General features: G+C 57.6%; 11 protein-coding genes across 11 annotated transcripts; 7 read left to right on the top strand and 4 right to left on the bottom strand.

Annotated features, from left to right (window-relative positions):
- Positions 1–22: 22 nt before the first annotated feature.
- BXZ73DRAFT_87521 (tRNA synthetases class II-domain-containing protein) lies at positions 23–3,318 on the bottom strand (the record flags this gene model as incomplete). The annotated part of the gene is made up of 10 exons (XM_048024602.1): positions 23–186; positions 267–579; positions 746–1,012; positions 1,069–1,214; positions 1,238–1,540; positions 1,597–1,717; positions 1,769–1,864; positions 1,915–2,095; positions 2,152–2,245; positions 3,297–3,318. 10 exons carry the CDS (start codon positions 3,316–3,318, stop codon positions 23–25), a joined length of 1,707 nt encoding a protein of 568 aa, XP_047881936.1.
- Positions 3,319–4,620: 1,302 nt separating this feature from the next.
- Positions 4,621–4,946, top strand: BXZ73DRAFT_40776 (cytochrome c oxidase assembly protein PET191-domain-containing protein; the record flags this gene model as incomplete). Its single annotated transcript, XM_048018642.1, has 2 exons — positions 4,621–4,794; positions 4,854–4,946. The coding sequence occupies 2 exons, from the start codon at positions 4,621–4,623 to the stop codon at positions 4,944–4,946; spliced, it is 267 nt and encodes an 88-aa protein (XP_047881937.1).
- A 439-nt stretch (positions 4,947–5,385) lies between these two features.
- BXZ73DRAFT_97169 (glycosyl hydrolase catalytic core-domain-containing protein) lies at positions 5,386–6,568 on the top strand (the record flags this gene model as incomplete). The annotated part of the gene is made up of 4 exons (XM_048027279.1): positions 5,386–5,570; positions 5,621–6,062; positions 6,115–6,258; positions 6,332–6,568. The coding sequence occupies 4 exons, from the start codon at positions 5,386–5,388 to the stop codon at positions 6,566–6,568; spliced, it is 1,008 nt and encodes a 335-aa protein (XP_047881938.1).
- Positions 6,569–7,042: 474 nt separating this feature from the next.
- BXZ73DRAFT_87522 (glutathione S-transferase C-terminal-like protein) lies at positions 7,043–7,946 on the top strand (the record flags this gene model as incomplete). The annotated part of the gene is made up of 5 exons (XM_048024603.1): positions 7,043–7,143; positions 7,210–7,450; positions 7,508–7,589; positions 7,646–7,824; positions 7,884–7,946. The coding sequence occupies 5 exons, from the start codon at positions 7,043–7,045 to the stop codon at positions 7,944–7,946; spliced, it is 666 nt and encodes a 221-aa protein (XP_047881939.1).
- A 591-nt stretch (positions 7,947–8,537) lies between these two features.
- On the top strand, positions 8,538–10,508 carry BXZ73DRAFT_40665 (MT-A70-domain-containing protein; the record flags this gene model as incomplete). The annotated part of the gene is made up of 6 exons (XM_048018621.1): positions 8,538–9,071; positions 9,134–9,613; positions 9,666–9,770; positions 9,823–10,268; positions 10,324–10,398; positions 10,460–10,508. The coding sequence occupies 6 exons, from the start codon at positions 8,538–8,540 to the stop codon at positions 10,506–10,508; spliced, it is 1,689 nt and encodes a 562-aa protein (XP_047881940.1).
- A 274-nt stretch (positions 10,509–10,782) lies between these two features.
- Positions 10,783–13,321, bottom strand: BXZ73DRAFT_97172 (uncharacterized protein; the record flags this gene model as incomplete). The annotated part of the gene is made up of 2 exons (XM_048027280.1): positions 10,783–11,490; positions 13,262–13,321. The coding sequence occupies 2 exons, from the start codon at positions 13,319–13,321 to the stop codon at positions 10,783–10,785; spliced, it is 768 nt and encodes a 255-aa protein (XP_047881941.1).
- A 41-nt stretch (positions 13,322–13,362) lies between these two features.
- Positions 13,363–14,695, top strand: BXZ73DRAFT_97173 (uncharacterized protein; the record flags this gene model as incomplete). The annotated part of the gene is made up of 8 exons (XM_048027281.1): positions 13,363–13,467; positions 13,537–13,609; positions 13,662–13,755; positions 13,863–13,919; positions 13,976–14,036; positions 14,089–14,435; positions 14,492–14,525; positions 14,579–14,695. 8 exons carry the CDS (start codon positions 13,363–13,365, stop codon positions 14,693–14,695), a joined length of 888 nt encoding a protein of 295 aa, XP_047881942.1.
- A 283-nt stretch (positions 14,696–14,978) lies between these two features.
- BXZ73DRAFT_97174 (DUF788-domain-containing protein) lies at positions 14,979–15,785 on the bottom strand (the record flags this gene model as incomplete). Its single annotated transcript, XM_048027282.1, has 4 exons — positions 14,979–15,164; positions 15,344–15,430; positions 15,546–15,688; positions 15,758–15,785. The coding sequence occupies 4 exons, from the start codon at positions 15,783–15,785 to the stop codon at positions 14,979–14,981; spliced, it is 444 nt and encodes a 147-aa protein (XP_047881943.1).
- A 196-nt stretch (positions 15,786–15,981) lies between these two features.
- Positions 15,982–18,408, top strand: BXZ73DRAFT_87524 (uncharacterized protein; the record flags this gene model as incomplete). Its single annotated transcript, XM_048024604.1, has 13 exons — positions 15,982–16,116; positions 16,171–16,296; positions 16,358–16,424; positions 16,476–16,557; positions 16,610–16,703; positions 16,755–16,940; positions 16,999–17,125; positions 17,188–17,474; positions 17,495–17,536; positions 17,656–17,929; positions 17,963–18,061; positions 18,098–18,309; positions 18,334–18,408. The coding sequence occupies 13 exons, from the start codon at positions 15,982–15,984 to the stop codon at positions 18,406–18,408; spliced, it is 1,806 nt and encodes a 601-aa protein (XP_047881944.1).
- A 183-nt stretch (positions 18,409–18,591) lies between these two features.
- Positions 18,592–19,700, bottom strand: BXZ73DRAFT_97176 (uncharacterized protein; the record flags this gene model as incomplete). Its single annotated transcript, XM_048027283.1, has 4 exons — positions 18,592–18,783; positions 18,842–19,002; positions 19,071–19,226; positions 19,286–19,700. 4 exons carry the CDS (start codon positions 19,698–19,700, stop codon positions 18,592–18,594), a joined length of 924 nt encoding a protein of 307 aa, XP_047881945.1.
- A 173-nt stretch (positions 19,701–19,873) lies between these two features.
- Positions 19,874–20,639, top strand: BXZ73DRAFT_40323 (riboflavin kinase; the record flags this gene model as incomplete). The annotated part of the gene is made up of 4 exons (XM_048018553.1): positions 19,874–20,042; positions 20,105–20,292; positions 20,351–20,453; positions 20,509–20,639. 4 exons carry the CDS (start codon positions 19,874–19,876, stop codon positions 20,637–20,639), a joined length of 591 nt encoding a protein of 196 aa, XP_047881946.1.
- Between the last annotated feature and the right edge of the window lie 221 nt (positions 20,640–20,860).

Consider the following 20,860-nt stretch of genomic DNA (forward strand, 5'->3'; position numbering starts at 1 on the left):
GTCTAAGGGTAGCGTGGTACATCTATGATGAACCTTTCGGACTCAATCCATACTGCGCGAGGACATCCGCGGTGGACGGAGACGGGCTTTTGAAGAGCAAGTCGGTCCCAGCGGCGGTCTTCGGGAACGCGATGACGTCCCGGATCGACGCCGAATTGCAGAGCATGGCCATGAGACGATCGAAGCCTGCAAATACCCCGGCAGCCTAAGTATCATGAAACTGCTATATGCCAGAAAAACGCTAGACTCACCGAACGCGAACCCACCGTGCGGCGGCGCGCCGCACGTCAGCGCGTGCAGCAGGTGGCCGAAGCGCACGAGCTCCTCCTCGGTGAGCTGCAGGACGTCGCGCATGACGTGCGTCTGCAGCGCGGCGTCGTGGATCCTGACTGAACCGCCGCCGACCTCGACGCCGTTGAGGACGAGGTCGTAGTGCTGGCCGCGCACGGCGGCGACGTCGCCCGCGCGCAGCAGGGCCACGTCCTCGGCCATGGGGGCGGTGAACGGGTGGTGGGTCGCGCTCCAGCGGCCGTGCGCGAGGAAGTCCTTGTCCGCATCCGCGCGGGTGAACAGCGGGAACTCGGTCACCCAGAGGAAGTGCGGCGCGCGGGAAGGGCCAAGGCACCGCGGCGCTGGGCTGCCTCGGCGAGTGCGAGGCGGACGCGGCCGAGGGGGGTCCAGCCGCCCTGTGCGTGGGAGGGGTTCGTCAGTTTAGTCTAGGTGTCTGGCGAGGGGAAGAACTTACGTCAGGTTTCTTCGGCCGCCTTGCGGTCCATACCACGCTCTTACCGGGTTCCAGTGCACACCCGTTGACAAGATTGTAAATCTGCTTCCATTCCGAACCTGGGTCGTCGTACCGCTTGACCTCTGGAGGGACCTCCACGTCGTCAGCGACAGCGAGGAACGGACGGTGATCGTCGTGGGCGTTGACCGCAAGAGCTTCAATGACCTCGCCGTTGGCGACCAGCTCTTCGCGGAGCGGAGAAGGCACCGCGCAAGTGAGGTCAATAATCTGTGAAATTATCAGCTCTCTGATTCATGCACGATGATCGCATACTAGAGACTCACCTCAAGGCCGAAACGAAGGTCGGGCTTATCCGAACCGTACTTGCGCATCGCTTCGTCGTAGGTCATGACTCGAAATCGCTCTGGAAGATCTACACCTTCGATCTCATGCCACACTCGGCGAATAACACGCTCGACAACGTCGCGCACTTCACCACCACCCATTCGCCACCCGGTCGTCGTGTCGCATGGCCCCAATTGACCCATGCCATCTCCAGATCCACTTGTGTGAACTCAGGCTGTCTATCCTTCCGGCCATCCTCGTCTCTGAAACAGCGAGCGAACTGATAGTACCGGTCAACGGCGCCCGAGACAACCAGAAGTTGTTTGGGTTGCTGGGGTGATTGGGAGAGGGCATAGAACTGAGGTCCGGCGGGCGCGCCTGGAGATTGCTTGACGCGAGTGGGGACGAGGTACTCGCGCGCACCCTCGGGAGTGGAATTCAACAGCATAGGTGTTTCCACCTCCCCGAATCCTACGGAGTGTCAGGTTAGACACACGATGGACTCCAACGATCGTACGCTAGCGTACCTGCTTGCCGAAGTTCGTCCTTGATTAGGTACGCAACTTCGCTACGCTTCTTCAAGTTAGCGGTCAGCTCCGCTCGGCGGAGGTCAAGGTATCTGTAACGGAGCCGCAGATCTTCGTTCGCCTGTTCGTGTATTTCAGCTGCGCATCATAGAGCGAGGGGATTGGGGCGTACCAGATTTTCGGGGTCGTGTGGGGAGAAAGGTAACTCGCCAGCGGGATTTAAGAGTATGAACGACTTGACTGACACTTCGACCGACCCGCTGCGTTCCTGAAGTGCGGCATGAATACATGGGATGGAGGTCAGACGCAAAGACGCACCGACCGTCTTTGTGACTCAGGACGTGCGACCACCAAGCCTCTCACAAGAACAGTCGACTCTGGAGAGATGGCTCGCACAGCAGCGAGGTTGTCTTCTCCGAGGACTCGAGCATCCATGATGAGCTGTGCGGTGCCATGACTATCTCGCAGCCCATAGAAAGACAACTTCTTCCCAAGCTTTCTAGTGGTTGCACGGACCTTGAGAGAGGGAGGTTGCACGTAGCATTCGGTGCTCACCCTTTTGACACCAGCCAGCCCATGAGTACAACCTCCTTGTCTACATCCACAAGGTCCAGGCCGCCACATGTATGGGTCCGGGTAGGGTATGGACCTAGTACCATTGAGTGGCGTGCAGGAGAAAGAAAGCAAAGCAGAGTACCATTGTGCGCCGTCAACCCGGCCCTTGTCTCATCTGGTGCTGGGAAGTGCAATGGAAGGACGCGATGCGAGTGCGTGTCCGGCATGTGCCCGAGAACGCGAGGGCGAATGGGCGTGCCCGTCCTGACCGAAGAAGCAAGACGCTCGCTCGAGAAAGCATCCAGAGTCTCAGGGATGGTTGCTGGGCATGTGGTGTATTTGAGAGGGATTCAAGGCAGCGCGAGCGCGACGCGGAACTTCGCGTGACGTCGGCGCGCAAGGCGAGCGTCCACGCCGGCCCGGCCCATCCCGCGTTTGTCGAGCAACGTCCACCAGCAACGTCCATGCGAATTCTCGGTATTGGCGTCGACGTCCTACATGCCCCTCGGATTATTGCGCTTGTCGGAAGACGAGGGGAAGCCAGATTTGCACGTCGCATCCTGAGCGACACCGAGTTGTCGGTCTGGAACGAGATTCCTGCTACCTGCGGGGAGCGGCGCATGCGATACCTCGCAGTCAGGTGAGTTCACGTCTTCTGCATGTCCTGCACAAGCTGAAAGTCGAATTCAGGTGGAGCGTCAAGGAATCTGCGTACAAGGCGCTGTTCCCTGCTGCTATTCCGACATGGAAAGACTTCACGTTTCACGGTCTCTCTGCAGACACGAAACGAAAGCCATTCCTCGAATACCATCCAGCAGTACGGTCCAGCGATGCAGATTGGAATTTCCATGCGTCGGTCAGTCATGACGGCAATTATGTATTCACGAATGTTGTTGTAGAAGCGTGATGACCTCGTCCTCGATGCTGCCATGAAAACTATATTGCTCAGTTGTTCGATGGGAGAGGGTCATACGGATTATAAAGTGGCTAAGTTTTAAAAACACTCTACAGAGATGACTCAGGCATCCCGTGCAAAGACGTCTACTGCTGGGAAGAGGAAGCGGGCCACCAGTCGGGCGAGTACGGCGTCACTCCCCAATCCTGTCCTTCAGACGTCGACGCAATAAACTTGTGCAGTCCTTGACTCGCAGAATCAACCTGTTCCATCCTCATGAGAGCAAGCCCGACGCCTTGCGTCGACGTGAGCAGTTTCCCGGTGCCCCGGAGGCGGGATCTTTGTCTGTCGTCACTATCGGTGGGAACAGGCTTAACCTTAGTATCTGGAGGTAGTTGCGGGGCTGTATCCAGAGATCCTTCCATCGTATCCAGTCTGCGGTATCATCAGATACGGATTCATATATTGCACCAAACCGACGTACGTCGTGTCTGTCCTGTGTAGCGCCACCGGAAGTATGCGCTTTCGCAGCTCGCCCTTATGATAGGTGCGGACTGTGAGCTCTTGCCCGACGTAGCAACCCTTCCGAAAATCAACTGCACGATCCACATAATGTCAGCGTAGAAATCGCGCACGTGCAGCACGACACTCACGCCCGCCCATAACGTCCAAGTTGGACTCCATAGGGAAGGCTTGCAATGGCGGGATGTCTGTCGAACCTTCAGGCACTCCTTGTAGCATTCGATGCAAGGTGTATGCTTCTGTCCCCAGCACGTCATGGTCTCCTAGCGCTGAACCCGTTCACTCGCATCGAGAACGCGAAGATACAAACATGAGAACTCACGAGTATCGCCCTTTCTCACCAGCAGTCGCCGCCCATCCTACTGCCCTCCGGTCCTGCATGATACACTCCGTTGACCCCCATGGTGATCCAGCGCCCTTATCCCAGACGGGCTCGATCACCCCGCTTGCAGCGTGAATCCACTGCCGCTCTGCTTCCCAGGTGTCTTTGGACCCCCATGCCGCCCAGACGTCGTACTCCTCAGTTACATCCCGAAGCTTCACTTTCGATCGAAGCACAAAACGCTCAGCCATGGCAGGAGGGGGCCTACTTCGAGGGTGTCGCATCAAATTCGACGAGGTACCCTGGCTTGCCTTGAGGTGTAGTGTGTGCCCAAAGAAATATATCGTGAATCACCCTTCCCTGAAATGTGCCGGCGTGAGCGTGATATAAATACAACGTAATGGCATGGGTGCGCACCTGGGCGTGCAAGAACGCCGAGAAGAAGTGCCCTTGGGGTCACTTGGAAGGGAGGCCGCAGTAAGGCCGTTCAAGAACTCGCCGCTTGTGAGCCGGTGACTGCTATGAGCTGCCGCGCTGATACAGGGGAAATTGTAGGAGTCGTGCGCACCAGCGCGCGCAATGCGCGCGGTAGTGGCATCGCGCGTGGTCAGAGCAAGAAGGAGAATGCGGCTGAGAAAGCAGCTGCTGCCACAATGCCGTCAAGCGCAAAGTCGGCCGACGCGCGCGTCCGGAATTCGTCGGACCGCAGTGGCACGCCTTGCCTTCCGCCATGTCCTCGTCCTGCTCTCATCTGCTAGCTGCACTCAAGGAGTGCGTGTTGTACTCAGACTGTGTCATGAAGCAAGGCCATCTCCCCTCCGACTGCCTCCGGAACCACACCGACGAGCTCCCAGACGCATGCAAGTCTCTGAGGATGGCAACTTTTGAATGCAAACGGGGGATGGTACGCCTGTTACTGAACGGTCTTGAGCCGTATAGTCTTGGCTTATGCAGGTCAAAAAGCTCGACATGAGGAAGAGATTCCGGGGGAATAATATCGACATCCCTGCGTCATCCCCAAAACCTCGGGAGCAGCCTTCTCCTGAATCGGGCTAGGATACCGGGTGGGTGTGTCCAGGAGGTTCGTCCTTCATCCATCTGGCTGCCGTTAAATGGGACAATGAGACCGTACGTACTGGGTCTTAGTTGCATATGACCATGCTTAGGTGTGTTGAGTACCCCTTTGTCTATGCTCCCTGCTGATGCGCTCTCTGTTGCCTGCAGACACTGCATGTCACTATAGCGTACGGATAATGTATCTGGGCATCGCCTTCTCACTCCGCGTCCACAACGTGGTACGCCATGCTTCCGACGTGCACGCTTCTACTTATGACGTTCTATCGCCGTGGTCAATCTCCTTCTCCACTGTGCCTGGAGTGGACTCCACACCTTGCACTATACAAGAGCCTCCGGCTCCGCCCCCCAGGCCACGATTCCCCTTCTTGCCGACTTCTAGTTTCGGATCACCTCTCACGACATCTGAACGACATATACCATGACTTACCAAATAGCCGCCTTGCTGCTCACTCCCTTTCTTTGCCGTGCCTCGGCGCTTGTTATCAACGATACCCCCACAGTGAACGCGCGTGCGGTCACGAACACCAGCAAGGCTGGGCTGCCTTGGCCGAACGGCAATGCTGACGATATCAATCAGTATCTAAGCACTGGCAAGGTTCAATGGTGCGTCTACTTGTCTCTGCGTATCTGTCCTTCGTCTCAGAAGTATGTAGGTATTACACGTGGAGCCCTTCCCCGACCCAAGCCGACCTCGAGTTTGTTCCCATGCTCTGGGGCACAAATCAAGTCGACCAGTGGGATGGAACTATCAACAAGACCGTTCAAGACCTGCATGTCACCCACGTCCTGGGCTTCAATGAGCCAGAAATCCAAGGGCAGTCCAACATCGACCCTCAAGAGGGCGCCGCGCTTTGGAAAGCGCACATCGAGCCGCTCCGTGGGCTGGGCGTTCAATTGGGATCTCCTGCCCCAAGCGGATCGCCGGCAGGGAAACAGTGGCTGCTCGACTTCATGGATGCGTGCCAGGGCGGCTGCTCCGTTGACTTCATTGCCGTGCACTACTACGACATCAACTCGACCGGTTTCATGGAATACCTCGAAGACTACCACAACACGTTCCAGCGTTCGATGTGGGTAACGGAATGGGCGTGCCAGGTCCGTGACCCGCAGGTGCCTCCTTTCATCGCATTTGCTGACTGTGTTGCAGAATTTCAACAACGCGGATATGCAGTGTTCGCAGCAAGACGTGGTCGACTTCATGAATTCTACTCAAGCGTTCATGGATAGCACGGATTGGGTTGAACGCTACGGATGGTTCGGCGCTATGGAGAACCTCCAAGGAGTGAATGAGGTGCGTGGCTGGCCCGGTGCCCCGCCGTGATCCAAATTGTGGGGCAACGCTCACGTCTTTGGTGTGGCATTAGGCAAATGCTCTCATGTCTTCCCAGGGTTCTATCACGCCATTGGGTCAGCAGTATATCGGCGCGACTGTACCCCAGGTTGATGCCAACTACACCCCCGGCGTTGTTCATGGAGGCTCGGGCTTACCTAGCGGGGATGGAGGGTCGAATGCTGCCCTTCTGTTCGGCCACACGACCCCGTGGCAGACCCTTCTATTGCCTGCGATGGTGACTTGCGCCATGATGAGATTTGCGGTTTGATGACATGCGTTAAACCGAACGATATCCCTGTTGTATAAGTACGGACTGATTGAGCATGTAAGAATGTCACGATGCAAGCTTTCTGCTCGGCGTAGAGTTGCAGACTGAGACATTGACTGTGGCTTGAATGGTTTGTCATCGAGGGTACAGGAAAGCTCGCCATCGTGAGCGCATCACCCGCCTTCTCATACAGAGCCCCAAGGGACACATGAACGTTGAACGTTTGAGCCCCGGGGCCTGGGCCTGAGGGATTACGCACCCACGCCAAGGATGAGTAAGTGATCACTGGCTGCTGAGCAAGCGACCCGCCTGGATGACGTTCGTCCTGTCCGTGGCGTCTGGCTTGTTTTAGAGCAAGTACGGGAACATGGACTCAATATAAGATCTGGGCATGTTTAATCCGCTTCGCACATCGGTTTCCCGCCTCAAGCCCATTTATCCGCCAAAGCCCTTGAAGTATCAACGACCAGTAATATGTCAGCTCCTATCGTGCTATACACTGCAGGCACGCCCAACGGCCACAAAGTATCTGTTTTTCTTGAAGAGCTCAAGACCGCATACGGTCTCCAATATGAGTACGTACATGGCCCTGCTCAGTTCAGGATCGAGGCCGAATTCAAACGTTTTTGCCCTTGTTACAGCACGCAGAAGATTGACATCGGCAGCAAAAACGAGCAGAAAGAGCCGTGGTTCATCAAGCTGAACCCCAACGGCCGCATCCCGACGATCACCGACCGCTCGCGCGGAGACTTCAGCGTTTTCGAGACCGCGGCGATTTTGCTCTACCTCCAGCAACACTATGACAAGGAGGGCAAGTTCGGGTTCGACAAGGAGTCGCAGCCGAACGACTACAGCGAGATGCTGCAGTGGATCTTCTTCGCTGTGAGCCACTTCCATTTCAGCAGAGCAGGAGGATGCTGTACTCACTGGATTCCTTAGCACGGTGGCGTGGGTCCCATGCAGGGCCAGGCGAACCACTTCAACCATTTCGCACCCGAAGACATTCCCTATGCGAAGAAGCGTAAGTAGTCCACCTGTGCATAATGATAGGCATGATGCTCACCTGCCACCGCGAAGGCTACCTTAATGAGACGAAACGCCTCTATGGCGTGCTTGAAATCCGTCTCCAGGATCGCGACTGGCTCGCTGGCCCGGGTCGCGGTGTTTACTCTCTCGCGGACATCAACGTCGTCCCTTGGATCAGGATCCACAACTATGCGGGGATCGAATCTCTTGATGAGTGGCCACGTGTGAAGGTGCGTCCGCCGACGAACGAAGTGAAGGATCGATGTGGTCTGACGTGTTGTCGAACCAGGCATGGGTCGAAGCTGCGTTGGCTCGTCCGGCTTTCCAGGTTGGCATCAAGGTCCCGGCGTAAAAACGTGTGTGGGAGTTGTAGCATGTATGCATTTGTATAGACGTCATCCTGGAATCGATGTGAAGAGTTTATGAGTGTCCGTCAATCCTGGCGAGCGACGTTCTTGCACATTAATGCTGCCACCGATACTCGTAAAACTCGCAGGGCAGCTCACTTGATGCTTCAACTGTGCAACAATGAGTAGCCAACAAAGGCAGACAATGCGAGTAGGGAGGCGGTGGAAAACAAGAAGATGAAGGCCGGTATATAGCTAGGCTAGTGCAAGATTGCCAAAATGAAAGACACGCTCGAAGCGCCGGAGCTCAAGGAGAGCTGTGAACTGAAAAATTGGGTATGCGGCATTATGATGGAGGCAGAACACGGAACCCCCTAGTAAAAGGCGAGGGGGTTGTCTGATTGCACTACCTCCTGCCGCATTTTTAGATGTCTGCGGTAGGGACGTATGGGTGAAGGTTATGCATTTTGTTCAGCTCGCGGGTGGGCGCACATGACTTGGTTCCCTCTGAGCGCGTCGCGTCTCGCTTATGGCCCATGGGCCGTGGCCTTGCAATACCCAGTGCTCCCTCATCCCACACCTGGCTCGTCCATGCCATGTCGATCGAAGACAAACTGAAAGTGATCGCTTCCACTGCTCTTGAATCTCTTTTCTCCAGGAACACTGTCAAGACGCCTATCTCGTCCTTCGACCTCCTCACACACGTCATCTCGCTCGGTACTTCCCCTGGAGTGGTCCCCGGCTCTGGGCCATCGCCCAGGTTTCGCCTTGTTGATCTCGCGCGTTTCGACCGTATCCTGGAACGCCTTGCGGATCATTGGGACTGCGGCAAGATTGTAGTGTCGAGGGATGAAGACCCAGATGGCGGTCTCACCGTCATGGACGTGCAGTTGGGCGTCGTGTCGACCAGCCAGCCAGAACGATCGCCGCCTCGCAAGCGCAAACGCCCCGTGGACGAGGACGATGACTCTGCCGTAGGTCGGACGCAGGAAGCTGAAGAGTCAACCCCGGAGAAAGTTGTGCGATGGAGCCCTCCCCCCGGCACTCTGGAGAGCTTGAACAAGGTCATGAAGGAGGTGTATGGGCTGATGCAGCAGAGCACCGCCAAGGGAAAGCTGTTGGCGGAGCAGGTGCGCAACTCTTTCTCCTTCACACCAACACGTATCTCAGTGGTTATTCTACATCCTTGTAGTTTCGCTCACTTACGGGGAACTTCGAGCCATTATGCCTACGCATAACCAAGGAAGAGTGCGCTCGGGCCCGTGCCGAGTCGAATGCATCGTCGAGTCCTTCGAAAGGCCTCTCACCCATCTGTGACCGCATACATTTCCGTCCTCTCATTCGACCGCACACTGACCCTACCTTGGGACACTGTTCCTACCTCAACACATGCTATTCGGAACCAACCTACGCACAGTCGCCTTCGATTCCGCCGTTGCCGTCCCATAGGCAAATGCAGTACGGTGCTCAAGGTTCTGGTCCTGTCAGCTTGCCGAGCGGACTGGGAGCAGGCGGGAGGGGCAAAGAGAAGGCGCCCTGTCGATATCTTCACTTTGAGGTCGACTGGGACGTCAACGATGGCCAGGGAATGGTGGACCAGCGATCTGTGGCGAGGCGGAAACCCTACAAGGTGGGGCTGGGTCTCGGGCCCATGAAGACGCTCTCGAAACCAGTGCGTAGCCATTGACACTCGATGGACAAGTACCTGCTGACTTGGTCGCCAGCTGCCAGCTCAGTGGATCAACTGTGACCTCCGTCGGTTTGACTACTCGGTATTAGGGAAATTTCACGTTATCATGGCAGACCCCCCATGGGATATCCACATGAGTGTATGTTCCACGACCATCAACATCCGCTGTTCGTACTGAAGCATCTTAACAGCTGCCTTACGGGACGATGACAGACGACGAGATGCGGGCCATGCCCATCCCAGCCCTCCAGGACGAAGGATTCCTCTTCCTCTGGGTCACTGGCCGCGCCATGGAAGTCGGGCGCGAGTGCCTCCGCTTCTGGGGCTACACCCGCGTGGACGAGGTCGTCTGGGTTAAGACCAACCAGCTCCAGCGTGTCATCCGCACAGGACGCACTGGGCACTGGCTCAATCATACGAAGGAGCACATGCTTGTCGGGGTGAAGACGGTTACGGACGAGCACGGGACCCTTAAGTTCCCATCGTGGGCCAACAGGGGGCTCGACACGGACGTGGTTGTCTCCGAGGTGCGCGAGACGAGCAGGAAACCGGATGAGGTGTACGGGATGATCGAGCGCATGTGTCCGGGGGGACGCAAAGTTGAGATCTTCGGGCGGAAGCACAACACCCGGCCTGGGTGCGTAACGGCCATTCTTTCGCGCGAGAGAGTACTGACGTCGCGGTCGTTGCAGGTGGCTGACGCTCGGAAACCAGCTCGGAGCGGATCAGATTTACGAGGAAGACATGAGGGCGAGAATTAAAGCCAAGTTAGTGCCTTTGTGATTTTCATATCTACTTGACTGCTGAATGTCATTCCCACCCCCGCAGGTATCCGGAGAGGAACCTCAACCCGCCTCCCGATGCTATCATGCACTGATGATGTATCATTATCGTTATGTCTTCATAACTGGACGCCTGGACTACAACTGTTACTTCGCTATCGCCTTTCTACTGGCGAACGTGGACGCTTGTATGTATGCATGTATCTCTCCTACGGAATCAGATTTGTTGCGCGTACATCTGCGCGAATCTCGGAATCGATGTTCTGCTTGCATTCATGAGCTGTGTAGTTCGAAAGTCCAAGAGTGTCTGCATCGATCCATGTAATCGTTGGCGTACAAGACAGCTCTGATATCTTACAAAATGAGTGTTCAGACATCAACCTGAACAAAGTCACCTTCCTCTTCATCCCACCCCAACGTCACCGGGTCGATCCCCAGCCTTCGCAGCATCACCCCCAGCGTATGTTGCACGACCTCGTCCTCCAACCCCTCATCTTCGTCTTCACCTAGCATCTGCCCTTCCCCATCCATCCGGGCTCTTTTCTTCGCTGGACCCGCCTCCTCCTCCCACATCCCCCTCTTCCGCCCGACCTCATCGCCGAACCCACCAGCGCCCGCAGCACTCCCTGGGTCCATGTCCCTCACCCGCTCCCACAACGCCCACGCGACCTCGCGCCCCGCCACGGTCCACTTCCCGGCGAGCCGCGCGAGCTCCGGGTCGCTGTCCGCAGGCGGCGCGAGCTTGATCCGGACGGCCTGCCGCAGCGTCTGCGCCTGGCTCTGCAGCGCGCGGATCGTCGCGGCGGCCGCGGCGGAAGACGCAGAGGAAGACGATGGCGTTGCGAGGGACGTGGAGGGCGGGCCCATCGGGGCCGGTCCCGAGGGATCGTCGGGGTTGGGCAGCGGCGACTTGAACGGGCGGGCGACGCGCGCGGTGCGGTGCTTGCTCTGGTCTGCTGGGGCGGTCGCATCGGGGTCCGGTACTGGGGTTGGCGCGGCCTCGGGACCAGGGGGAGTGGCCGACGCGGAAACTCGTGGAGCCGGATCGAGCAGAGGCGTACACGGCTTCTCGTCCCCCTAGGATGAGCGGGCCGGTGATGACGGGCGAGCGGAAGGGCGCGGCGAGCTTCTTGTGTTCTTTGGCCCGTGAAGCGACTGTGAGGCGTTTGGGCAGCGGGGCCGTGGACCGAGTGGAAGTGGGGTCGTTGGGCGACGAGGGCGGTGGTGATTAGTAGTGTCTAGGGTCTCTTCCGTGTGTCCATCAGGCTTATGAGAACTAGAAGGTTCGTCGTCGTCGTCGGGCCGTTGATTGGTCACAATGTGCAAGCAGTCCGTGGCATGTCATCTTTGCTGTTATGAATGCCGTCTTGTCGTCATCAAGATCAGACAATGGTTGGCTGGAAGTCGGCGGAGAAGGAAGCGGACCAGGGCTCTGGCAGGGAGAGGAGAACAAAGGGACGGGACTTGAGGAAGCAGGAGGTGAAGATGGTGGAAGATCGAGCATAAAGTCGACGCATGCTTCGGAGCAGACCGCCAAAGCATCAGTGAGCCTTTCATCCCCGCATATACTGTCTTCGAGCGTATCATGTTCTTCCGCGCACATATGAGGCCAAAGGTAAGAATCTCTTCGACAGTTGCGTCGGCGGTGGAATCAGGGGGTCCGGAACGATGCTCCGCTTGATTGAGGTCGGCGTCTTGACAGAGTGACATAGACTGTGAACCATCGTCGCCCGCGCACTCTTCGTGCTCCAAAGAGCACCGGTTCTGGCTGAATATTGCACAGAGTACTTGCTCGTTTGTTGGGGGATGCTAGAGTCGACGGAGAATCCATGACTTCGACAGAAAGGATGGGAGAAGAGCACTGCGCTTCCAGGCAGGCCGGGCAAGGGGAGATTCGAAGCGCTGTCAATGTCGCTCCCGCTTGGTGTTGCATGGACAGTAGAAAGCGTCGAAGAATGCAGCGAAGTTGTGCAAGGCGATTCACTGGACCAAGGGTCAGCAGATGTCAATGGGGGCTTGTGAGCGGCAGGGGAGTAGTGATGGGTCCGCAGGAGATCTCAAGAACAGGAGACGCAGGTAGGTTTGTGCCAAGATTATCTGGGGTAGTCGCGAAAGTATGGGGAGTGTCGGATGATCCCAAGGACAGCAAAGAAGGTGGCATGGATTCAGGCCCGCAGCCATCGGTCTCTGTGACAGCCGCAACGTGGGATGTGTCTGGTGATCGACAGCCAGCGGCGCCAGTACCAGTCTCTTTGAGGACCTCCGAGTCTCTTGCGGCAGATGACATAATTCCGATCGTAGCCATATGGCTGGCAGGCTCTCCTTGAGGCATGTCGTCCGGCGTGCGCAAGGTGCAGATGGAAGAGCAATGGGCCGAAGGCGGCGCCACCGCGGATGGGTCGACAGGCGGGCTGGCGAGGCCAGAGCAGGTGTTGTCGGAATGGATATGAAGTTCACGGGTGCTAGAGGGCACATATGCGGAGACCGGGTCATCTGGGGTGGTACACCGGACCCTTGAAGGTGGATATATGCGGGTGGCAATGAAGCTTGGAGACAATTGGAAGGTGAGACGGAGCGCTATGTGAGAAATGACGGGCATGAGCGCGGGGGGCAGGTGAGGTGGGCACAGGTGGAAAATCACCGAAAGACGCGTTTCAGGTGACTGCGGGCAGTCCATGGTCGAAGCTGGAGAGCGTCGAGGCAGGAGTGCGAGTGCAGAGGAGCGAGCGGTGCGGCGGGCTCGGAGGGAAGGAGATGACGTAAGGGCGCTCGCCAGATCGGGCGAGATGTATTTGACACTGCACAGGATGTGTCGGGACAAGTCCGAGCAGTGATCGGCATCACTCACAGCAGCCTTGCCCGGCGCGCCGGCGCGCTCGCCTCGCTCATTTGATCCCTTGCCGAGCATGTTCTCCCCCCGAGCTCCCTGCTTCCGCCCCCCACGTCCCCATGGCCGCTCTCCTCGCCGCCTCCGCCCTCGCCCTCCTTGTGGCATGCGTACCTGGAGCGTGCGCCCAGGGTACGAACGCAGTCTGCAGCTTTGGTTATGATTGGGTACGTCGTCCGCCGTCGTAATCTACGCCTTCTGCCATCCTGATCCTGTCGTGCATGCGAATCCCTCAGATGAACAACACCATGCACCAGAGCCCGTGTCTCATCGCATCTTGGCTCTTCACTCCTTGTTCATCGTCTGCAGGTGTGTCTCAGAGACATCGTACGCAAGAAAGCCGGTCTCAAATCCCGTTCAGATTCTTGGGTCTATCCTCTTGATGACGGCTACCACTACAACACTCCTCTCCTCAGCGCTACCAGCGCTACACCATGCCGGTGCAACACTGTTTTGTACTCCGTCATCGAGGCCTGTGCGGTTTGCCAGGGCCAGGCAGCGGGTGTGCCCCGTGCGCATGATGCCCTCCATCCCTATTGTTCGCTTCTCATTCCCTTGTCAGTTGGGCGACGTATTCCCAGAACTGCACGGCCCCGGGATCCGATGTCGTCATTGGGCAGTAAGTTGCTTTTGATCACATTGCTCCTGGATCCCGCAAACACACGGATATCGCAGGTTCCCAGAGCCCATTCCTGCAGGAACCTCTATCCCAGCCTGGGCTTACATTGATGTCACCGTACGTTGTCCCGCCTCGTGCTTCATTCGCGTTGCTCAACAGGTTTCCACAGGTCTCGGGCACTTTCAACGCCACATTAGCTCAAGCTCGGGCCAATGAAGACCTCCCTGACTCTAGCGCACCCGTGTCCGCGTCTTCAACACAGACGACTCAATCGACACCTCCCACGAGCTCGGATTCCGGTGCAACCAACCCTACGTCGGGCTTCACCACCACGTCCTCACCTTCCGACAACACCAGTGCTCCTTCCGGCACTGATACACCTAACAGCAAATCAAACGTGGGCGCGATTGTCGGTGGAGTCGTTGGCGGAATCGCAGGGCTTTTGGTCATTGGGGCGTTCTTCTCTATGCCCTGCGTCGCCGGAACCAAGGATATAGAGGCGCGCCGAGTGGGCACGTCGACCTTGCTGCAGGTTCCGACCAGTTCGCTACGCACAGCCCGTACACGGATAGGGCGCCCGGCAGCGAGCCTAGCCCCAGGCTCTATGTAAGTACTTCTCTCAAGAGCACAGCGCCTTTGGCTGATATATTGGGACACAGGATCCCAATGACCCCACTACGTTCCCCTCACAGGGCCACGTTCCGTCATTGTCAGCGCCTAGCTTCAACCCTACTATGATGACCCAGCACTCATATCGTGGTGCCCCGGAGCTGTGACCGATATACCGAGCTGTGTCTGGGGCAGCGTCTGGGGCTCATATGGGTGCTGGACATATATCCTTGTTGCATTGCGGTGTCTGCGTTAATTGAGTGGAATGCGCCTACATCACTACTTAACATCGACTTCATAATATGTCCTTCAACAAAATGTATGGTGCCTACTCACACGAGTATCATCAACCATCCCCTTCCAGTAATATGATGTGTGCAACTAGAATTGTACAGTCCGCAAACGGGTTCTATGGTGAGTGGTACAGGAGGCCGGTGCTACGCAGTACAATCAGCTCTGTTGCTGCATGCGCACGCGGGGGTCGCCGCGCTCGCTCCGTTTGCGCAACTTTTCCTGCCGCTTGCTCGTCGGAGCCTCCTTCGCTTCTGGCTCGGGCTCTGCGGACGCGGCCGAGCCGCCGAAGAACATAGGCGAGATCACGGAGCTCCAGAGCTTGTAGACGGCGTACAGAGGGATCTATAGCGGCCGGGGCGCAGCGTGTGGGCAGGCAGCGGGCGAAGAGCGTCGGGAGTAGGAGCCGAGCCAACCAGACACGACCAGAGTGTTTTTGCAGGACACGTCCGGGGGACGAGGTGCGGGGAAGAGGGCGTGTCAAACACGGGCACGAGCATACCGACGAGACGTGGAGGACTCACGATGAGGTACGCCCACCAGACCCACGCGCCGAACGCGCCGCTGAACACCTGGCACGCCCAGGTGATGTACACGACGTCGAACGCCCACTCGATGATGCCGGGCGGGAGAGGTCCTCGCCCGCGGCGAGGAGCGCGCCGGTGGTCGGGTCGCGCCGCGGGGAGCCGATGCGCGTGAGGTAGCGGGTGAGGAAAGCGAGGGCACGAGCGAGAGCGCGTACACCCAGAACGCGGCCGTCGTCGGCCGCAGCGCGTGCCGCTGGAAGAGCAGACGGAGGAGGAGCGCGAGCGCGAGGGAGGCGACCTGGCCGTACTGCATGTTCTTGATCGCCTCCGCGTTCTGTTGCGCTGCGGGGAGCGAGGGGGCAGCATGAGCGGGGCGGCGAGGATATCCGAAGACGAGAGACAAGGGCGTACCGGTCTTTTTGGCGGAAGCGTTCGCCATGATTGGAGGTTCGCGGTGAGGTGGCGGGAGGAGACGTGCAACGTCGCGTCGTGTGGCCACCCTTTCCTCGGCCCCGTGGGCGCTCAGAAGAGCACGTTTCGAGGCGGATGACGCGCCGGATTCCGATCGTGTTTCTTCCTCCGACTTCTATCTTTCCACAAAGCGACAACGGCGAGGGCCTCGAAAACAAACGGACATGCAGGCCGGTCCGTCAAGGATTCCAGAAGAGCTCATAGCTCCGGCTCTGCAGGCAAATAAAGACCACCAGTACGCATTGAAGGTGTATACTGAACGCCTGGAAGCTGAGCTCGAGCATCTGGACAAACTTTTAGTACGACTATTCCCCTTCTCAGAGACATTCTCCTCTGATAGATAACGCGGGAAGGCTTCCGCTGATGTATCTGACAACGAGGAGGAGGAAATCTCCATTCCAAACTGCGGAGGTTCCATCGCACTTCCCGGTGCAACCAGACCTAGGGGGCTGTTCCCTGATAGCATGTTTTTAGAGGAGGTGAGTGATAATGCTCTTTATTATCTTGCTCGAAATTACGACTAACCATACTTCATACAAGAATTCTCCTTTTTTCGAGGATGCCACAAGAAAGCAACGATACGACGACCTGACCGTGGTCCACCCAAGTACGCCATTGCGCATTTAGAAGTTCCCTCATTAACCCAAAACCTTTCCAGTGCAGCGACAAGAGCTGGATGCTCTGGCAGAAGCGGTTCGCGCAGAGAATTACCGCTTATATGCGCTGCAAGCACAAGCACAGTCGGCTCTTCATCTCTACATGCTCCGTGATATAACCTAACTTCGCCAACAGAGGCCTTTCGGCGTTTCTCGGAATGGCGGAACCTCCGCCCGAGTTCATCAACCGGAACAAAGAGGGGATAGATTGGGAGCGTGTCGCTCAGAAGGTGGGAGACATTCCGTCTTCCAAAGTCAGTCGCCACTGACACCATCATCAGGTATCTTCCGTCAACTCGACAGTCGAACGCACTGCACGCGAATGCGAGGTTCGTTGGCTGGGCGAGCTCCATCCTGACTTCAACGACGGGCCGTGGACGCAGCCTGAAATCCTCAAGGTTCGGCAGCTCGTGGGATCAGCCCGCGAAGGCGAGGTCGACTGGGTCGAAGTCGCGCAGAAGCTCGGGGTGAGTCCTTTACGGACGTTTCTGTCTGACGTGTAGCAAGGCCGAACTGGTTCCACAGACCGGGCGCACGCCCGTCGACTGCATGCGGCACGCGATCGCGCGCAAGACCCACGTATGGACCTCGGAAGCCGACGCTTGCCTCATGCGCGCCGTCGAGGTGTACGGGGTCGACAACTGGGCTCTCGGTGTGTCGTCCAGCCCCGCCTCGTTTCGTACGCGTCTAACATCCCGTATCCATCCCTCGCAGTCGCGCGCACGGTATCGGAAGACGCGACCCCAGCGCAATGCCAGAACCGCTGGCAGCGCACGCTCGACCCGAGCCTCCGCCGTGGGCCATGGACGGCGGAGGAGGACGAGCAGCTCCGGCGCGCGGTCGCGGTGTTCGGGAATGCGTGGATCGAGGTTGCCCAATTTGTCGAGGGGCGGACGAACGAGCAGTGCCGCGAGCGGTACCAGGAGTACGTGAACCCGACGGTCGCCAAGGGCAAATGGTCGGCAGAGGAAGACGAGAAGTTGCTGGAGGTGGTCGCAAGGGTTGGGGAGGGAAGTGGAAGGAGGTCAGCCGGCTTTTGGACAATGGCCGGACGGACAACATGGTACGTTGTGCCTATGCCTCGCAGGAGCTGCTTTACTAACGGTTTTGTCTGCTAGTGCCGATCGCGGTACTCGGTACTGAGCAAGAAGCGAAAGGGAAGAGCCACGACGGCGACCCCAGGCTCAGAGTCAGCCTCCGACGTGCAACCCCCACCTGCGTCTCTTCTCGCGGACCCACCCCTGGACCCGGCACCGGCCCTCAGATCTCATCTTGCACCCCGAGTCATACACATCAAGGTCGTCCACGAGCACTCCAGCCCCGGAAACAGCGGCTCAAAAGCCCAAACCGAAACCAAGAGCCGGAAACAGAAAGCGAACGTCAACAGGATCCTACCTGGTCTACACCCGCGATGGCAATGTTGCTGCGCCACTCGAGTCCGGGTCGTCCCAAGATCGTGTAATAAACGCACAAGTTGCCGGAAACGGAGAATCTACGCCGACGGCCAGTGCTGAAGGCGTTGGCTTTGAAAGCTCCGGCAGGCCCAGCAAACGGAGACGGATTGCAGAAGGGGATCATGATGCCTCTGGTAATGCGACACAGCAAACCGACGAAAATGCGACAGCGACACAAAGCCCAAGTCCACAACCTGTGGGCAGTGCTAAGGCTACCGCCCCGGACAATGCTGAGGTCGACGACGCTACGAACGCAACAGGCGACACCGATGTTACCATAACACCTGTTGAAGATGAGCCTGTAACCCGTGGACGAGGAAGAGGCAGAGGTCGTCCTCGAGGTCGTGGCCGAGGCGGGGGAGGGGAAGGGGTCGTCCACCAGGTGTAAAATCGTGCGCCAGGCCAGGAGAGACTTCTCAGCCAGCCGAAGACTCCACGAACAACACTGCGGATACCGCAGACAATCCATCGGCCGCGATAGTTCGCCCAAACCCCTCCGTCGACAGCCTTCCCGTGGCACGAGCAAGGGACAAGGGACGGCATCTGTAGAGTCTGGTGAGGCATTCAATACCTGACGAGTGTCCCGAAGCAGTCGCCTGTACATTGATAGCATACGATGGTGTGATATACAGTATTACACGATGACGGATCCCCGCTGGGATCTTCATGATAGCCTCCATCGTTTTCGAGGGTGGGTGGTCGACTCCCAATTCACCGTTGCACCTAGAAGTTCTGCATCTTCCGTCGCACTGTCTTCTGTCGCGAGAAGGAGATTCTTCAAGGAGTCCTGCACAAGAGACGCGTTCTGCAGCTTTTTCTCCAATGAGGGGATTGCTGCTTTCTTGGGTGGAGAAATCTAAACCGGGCACTCCAGTCAGCCGAGACACGAGCGAAGAAACCTGTGGTTCATTTACTGGGGTGCGAAGGTAAGTGTGTTTGGGAGGTAGTGGTGGAACATAATGAGGCAACGGTCGCAGTGTCATAGGGCCGGTTGAAGGTGTGCCTTCGTCATCAGAACTGAGTAATTCTGGCGACGGAGAGCGTTTTGCAGGAGGCAAAAGTCTCATGGAGCCGTCTGCTGGATCTTCGCGAACACGATATATGAGCACGTCTTCGTTGGAGTTTCAGAATGACAACACGTACTGCGCTTCCGCTTCCTTGACTTCTTGCTTAAGCGGTATATTTCCACAGCTTCAAGGTTGAAATCATCGGACGCACAGAGGACGTCCGTCACGACAGGTTTCGCTCGGTTGGCGAGGTTCGCGTACTCATGTGCGCGCTCGTAGAGTTGTTGCACCACTACACGATGGGTGATGCATAAGACGCGGGATGGCAAGACACGCGTAGATGATACTCACATGCGGCAACCTCCAGCTCCAACCTCCTCACGGCGCGGAGTTCTGCAGACTCGAAACCAGCATCCCGCATCTCCGTAGATATCAAGCGTCCCAAGGCATGGGATGCAAGCTGCGCTGTCACGCCTGGGATTTCCGGGGCGGTGGGGGGTTGCGTATGCGCGCCGGAATCGAAGGTGTATCCGGCGGGGTAGTTGTGATAGAATCCAGTGCCGTAGGGGTACGAGCCTGCAGGGAAGGCGGGGAAACCAGACGCTACAGCCTGAGTCGCCTGGGGTTGCGTCTGTGTTTGCGCCTGGGTGTGCGGTGGATAGTGGTGGGCCATGCGGAGCGGGGTGGTGGGTGGCAGAGGCAAAGGTGTGGCCGACACTGAGTCCGAGGATTCCGGCGGGAGCGGGGAAGCGCCGGCGGCCGACATTCTCGCTGGTTCTGTCCGCGATCGGCACCGGGGACTCATTTCAGCATCTGCGGACAGAGCAGCTCTCACCCAGTGCGCCTGTCCGGTCCTTATTTATAATCCGCGACCCGTATCACCGACACACACACGCCCCGCCTCCCCCGCCCCACCCGTTCATGACCGTCGTCCAAGCTATGGGCCTCGAAGAACGACCCGCTGCGCCCGTCGGCACGAATTCGTACCGCGTATCCCGCCCGGCCATTGTCGGACCAGAGGTCCCGCAGGCACCGTTTCCCATCCTGCTGTCTGGACCGGTCCAGCACGGATTCGGGCGCGGCGGCAAGGATCTGGGCTGCCCCACAGGTGCGTCTGTTCACGCGATCTCAGATGCGTCAAGTAATTCCGGCTCATGCGCTTCTCTGGAGCTAATCTCCCGGACGAGAGCATCACGCCGATGAGCTCCATCACCGAGTTCGGGGTGTACTATGGGTATGCTCAGGTCGCGAGGGAGATGGAGGGCCAGCCTGTACTTCCGGAGGGGGATGGGAAGGTCTTGCCGATGGTGATGAGTCTTGGGAAGAACCCATTCTACAACAACGAGAAGTTGTCCGCGGTACGTGTCGTACAGTTATCTGTGGGCTTGACCCTTTTTCGCTGACTGTTCACTGAAGGAAATTCACATCATGCACGATTTCAAGGGAGACTTTTACGGATATGGGATGAAGGTCATGGTTTTGGGATACATTCGTCCAGAGCTCAATTATATCTCTCGGGGTAAGAGGAAGATTTGTCTACGAGTTGGTGTGCGCAGCGCTGACGAGGATTCCAGAGGCCTTGATAGAGGACATAGAAACGGACAAGCAGGTTGCACTGCGTTCGTTGAGCCGTCCAGGATACAGCAAGTACCAGTTGGACGCCTTTTTCTCTCGCATGAATGAAGCGACACAGCCTAGACTGTAACAGTAATGGATATGGACGGACTATCATAATTAGAGGCTTGTTTGCATGGGTGTACGGCATACACCCAAGTACCCTCCATCATGCTTGTCCGTCTTCTCTCTGTGTGCGACCGCTGATCTAAGCGATGAGTCGGACGGCATGACTCTTCGCCCATTGCCGCCGAAGTTCACACGCCTTGGCGCTAAACATGCCCCTCCGCCAACGGAACGCGCTTGCATGCG

Source organism: Epithele typhae (assembly GCF_022376455.1).
Source record: "Epithele typhae strain CBS 203.58 chromosome Unknown BXZ73scaffold_4, whole genome shotgun sequence".
In the NCBI taxonomy this organism is placed as follows: domain Eukaryota; kingdom Fungi; phylum Basidiomycota; class Agaricomycetes; order Polyporales; family Epitheliaceae; genus Epithele; species Epithele typhae.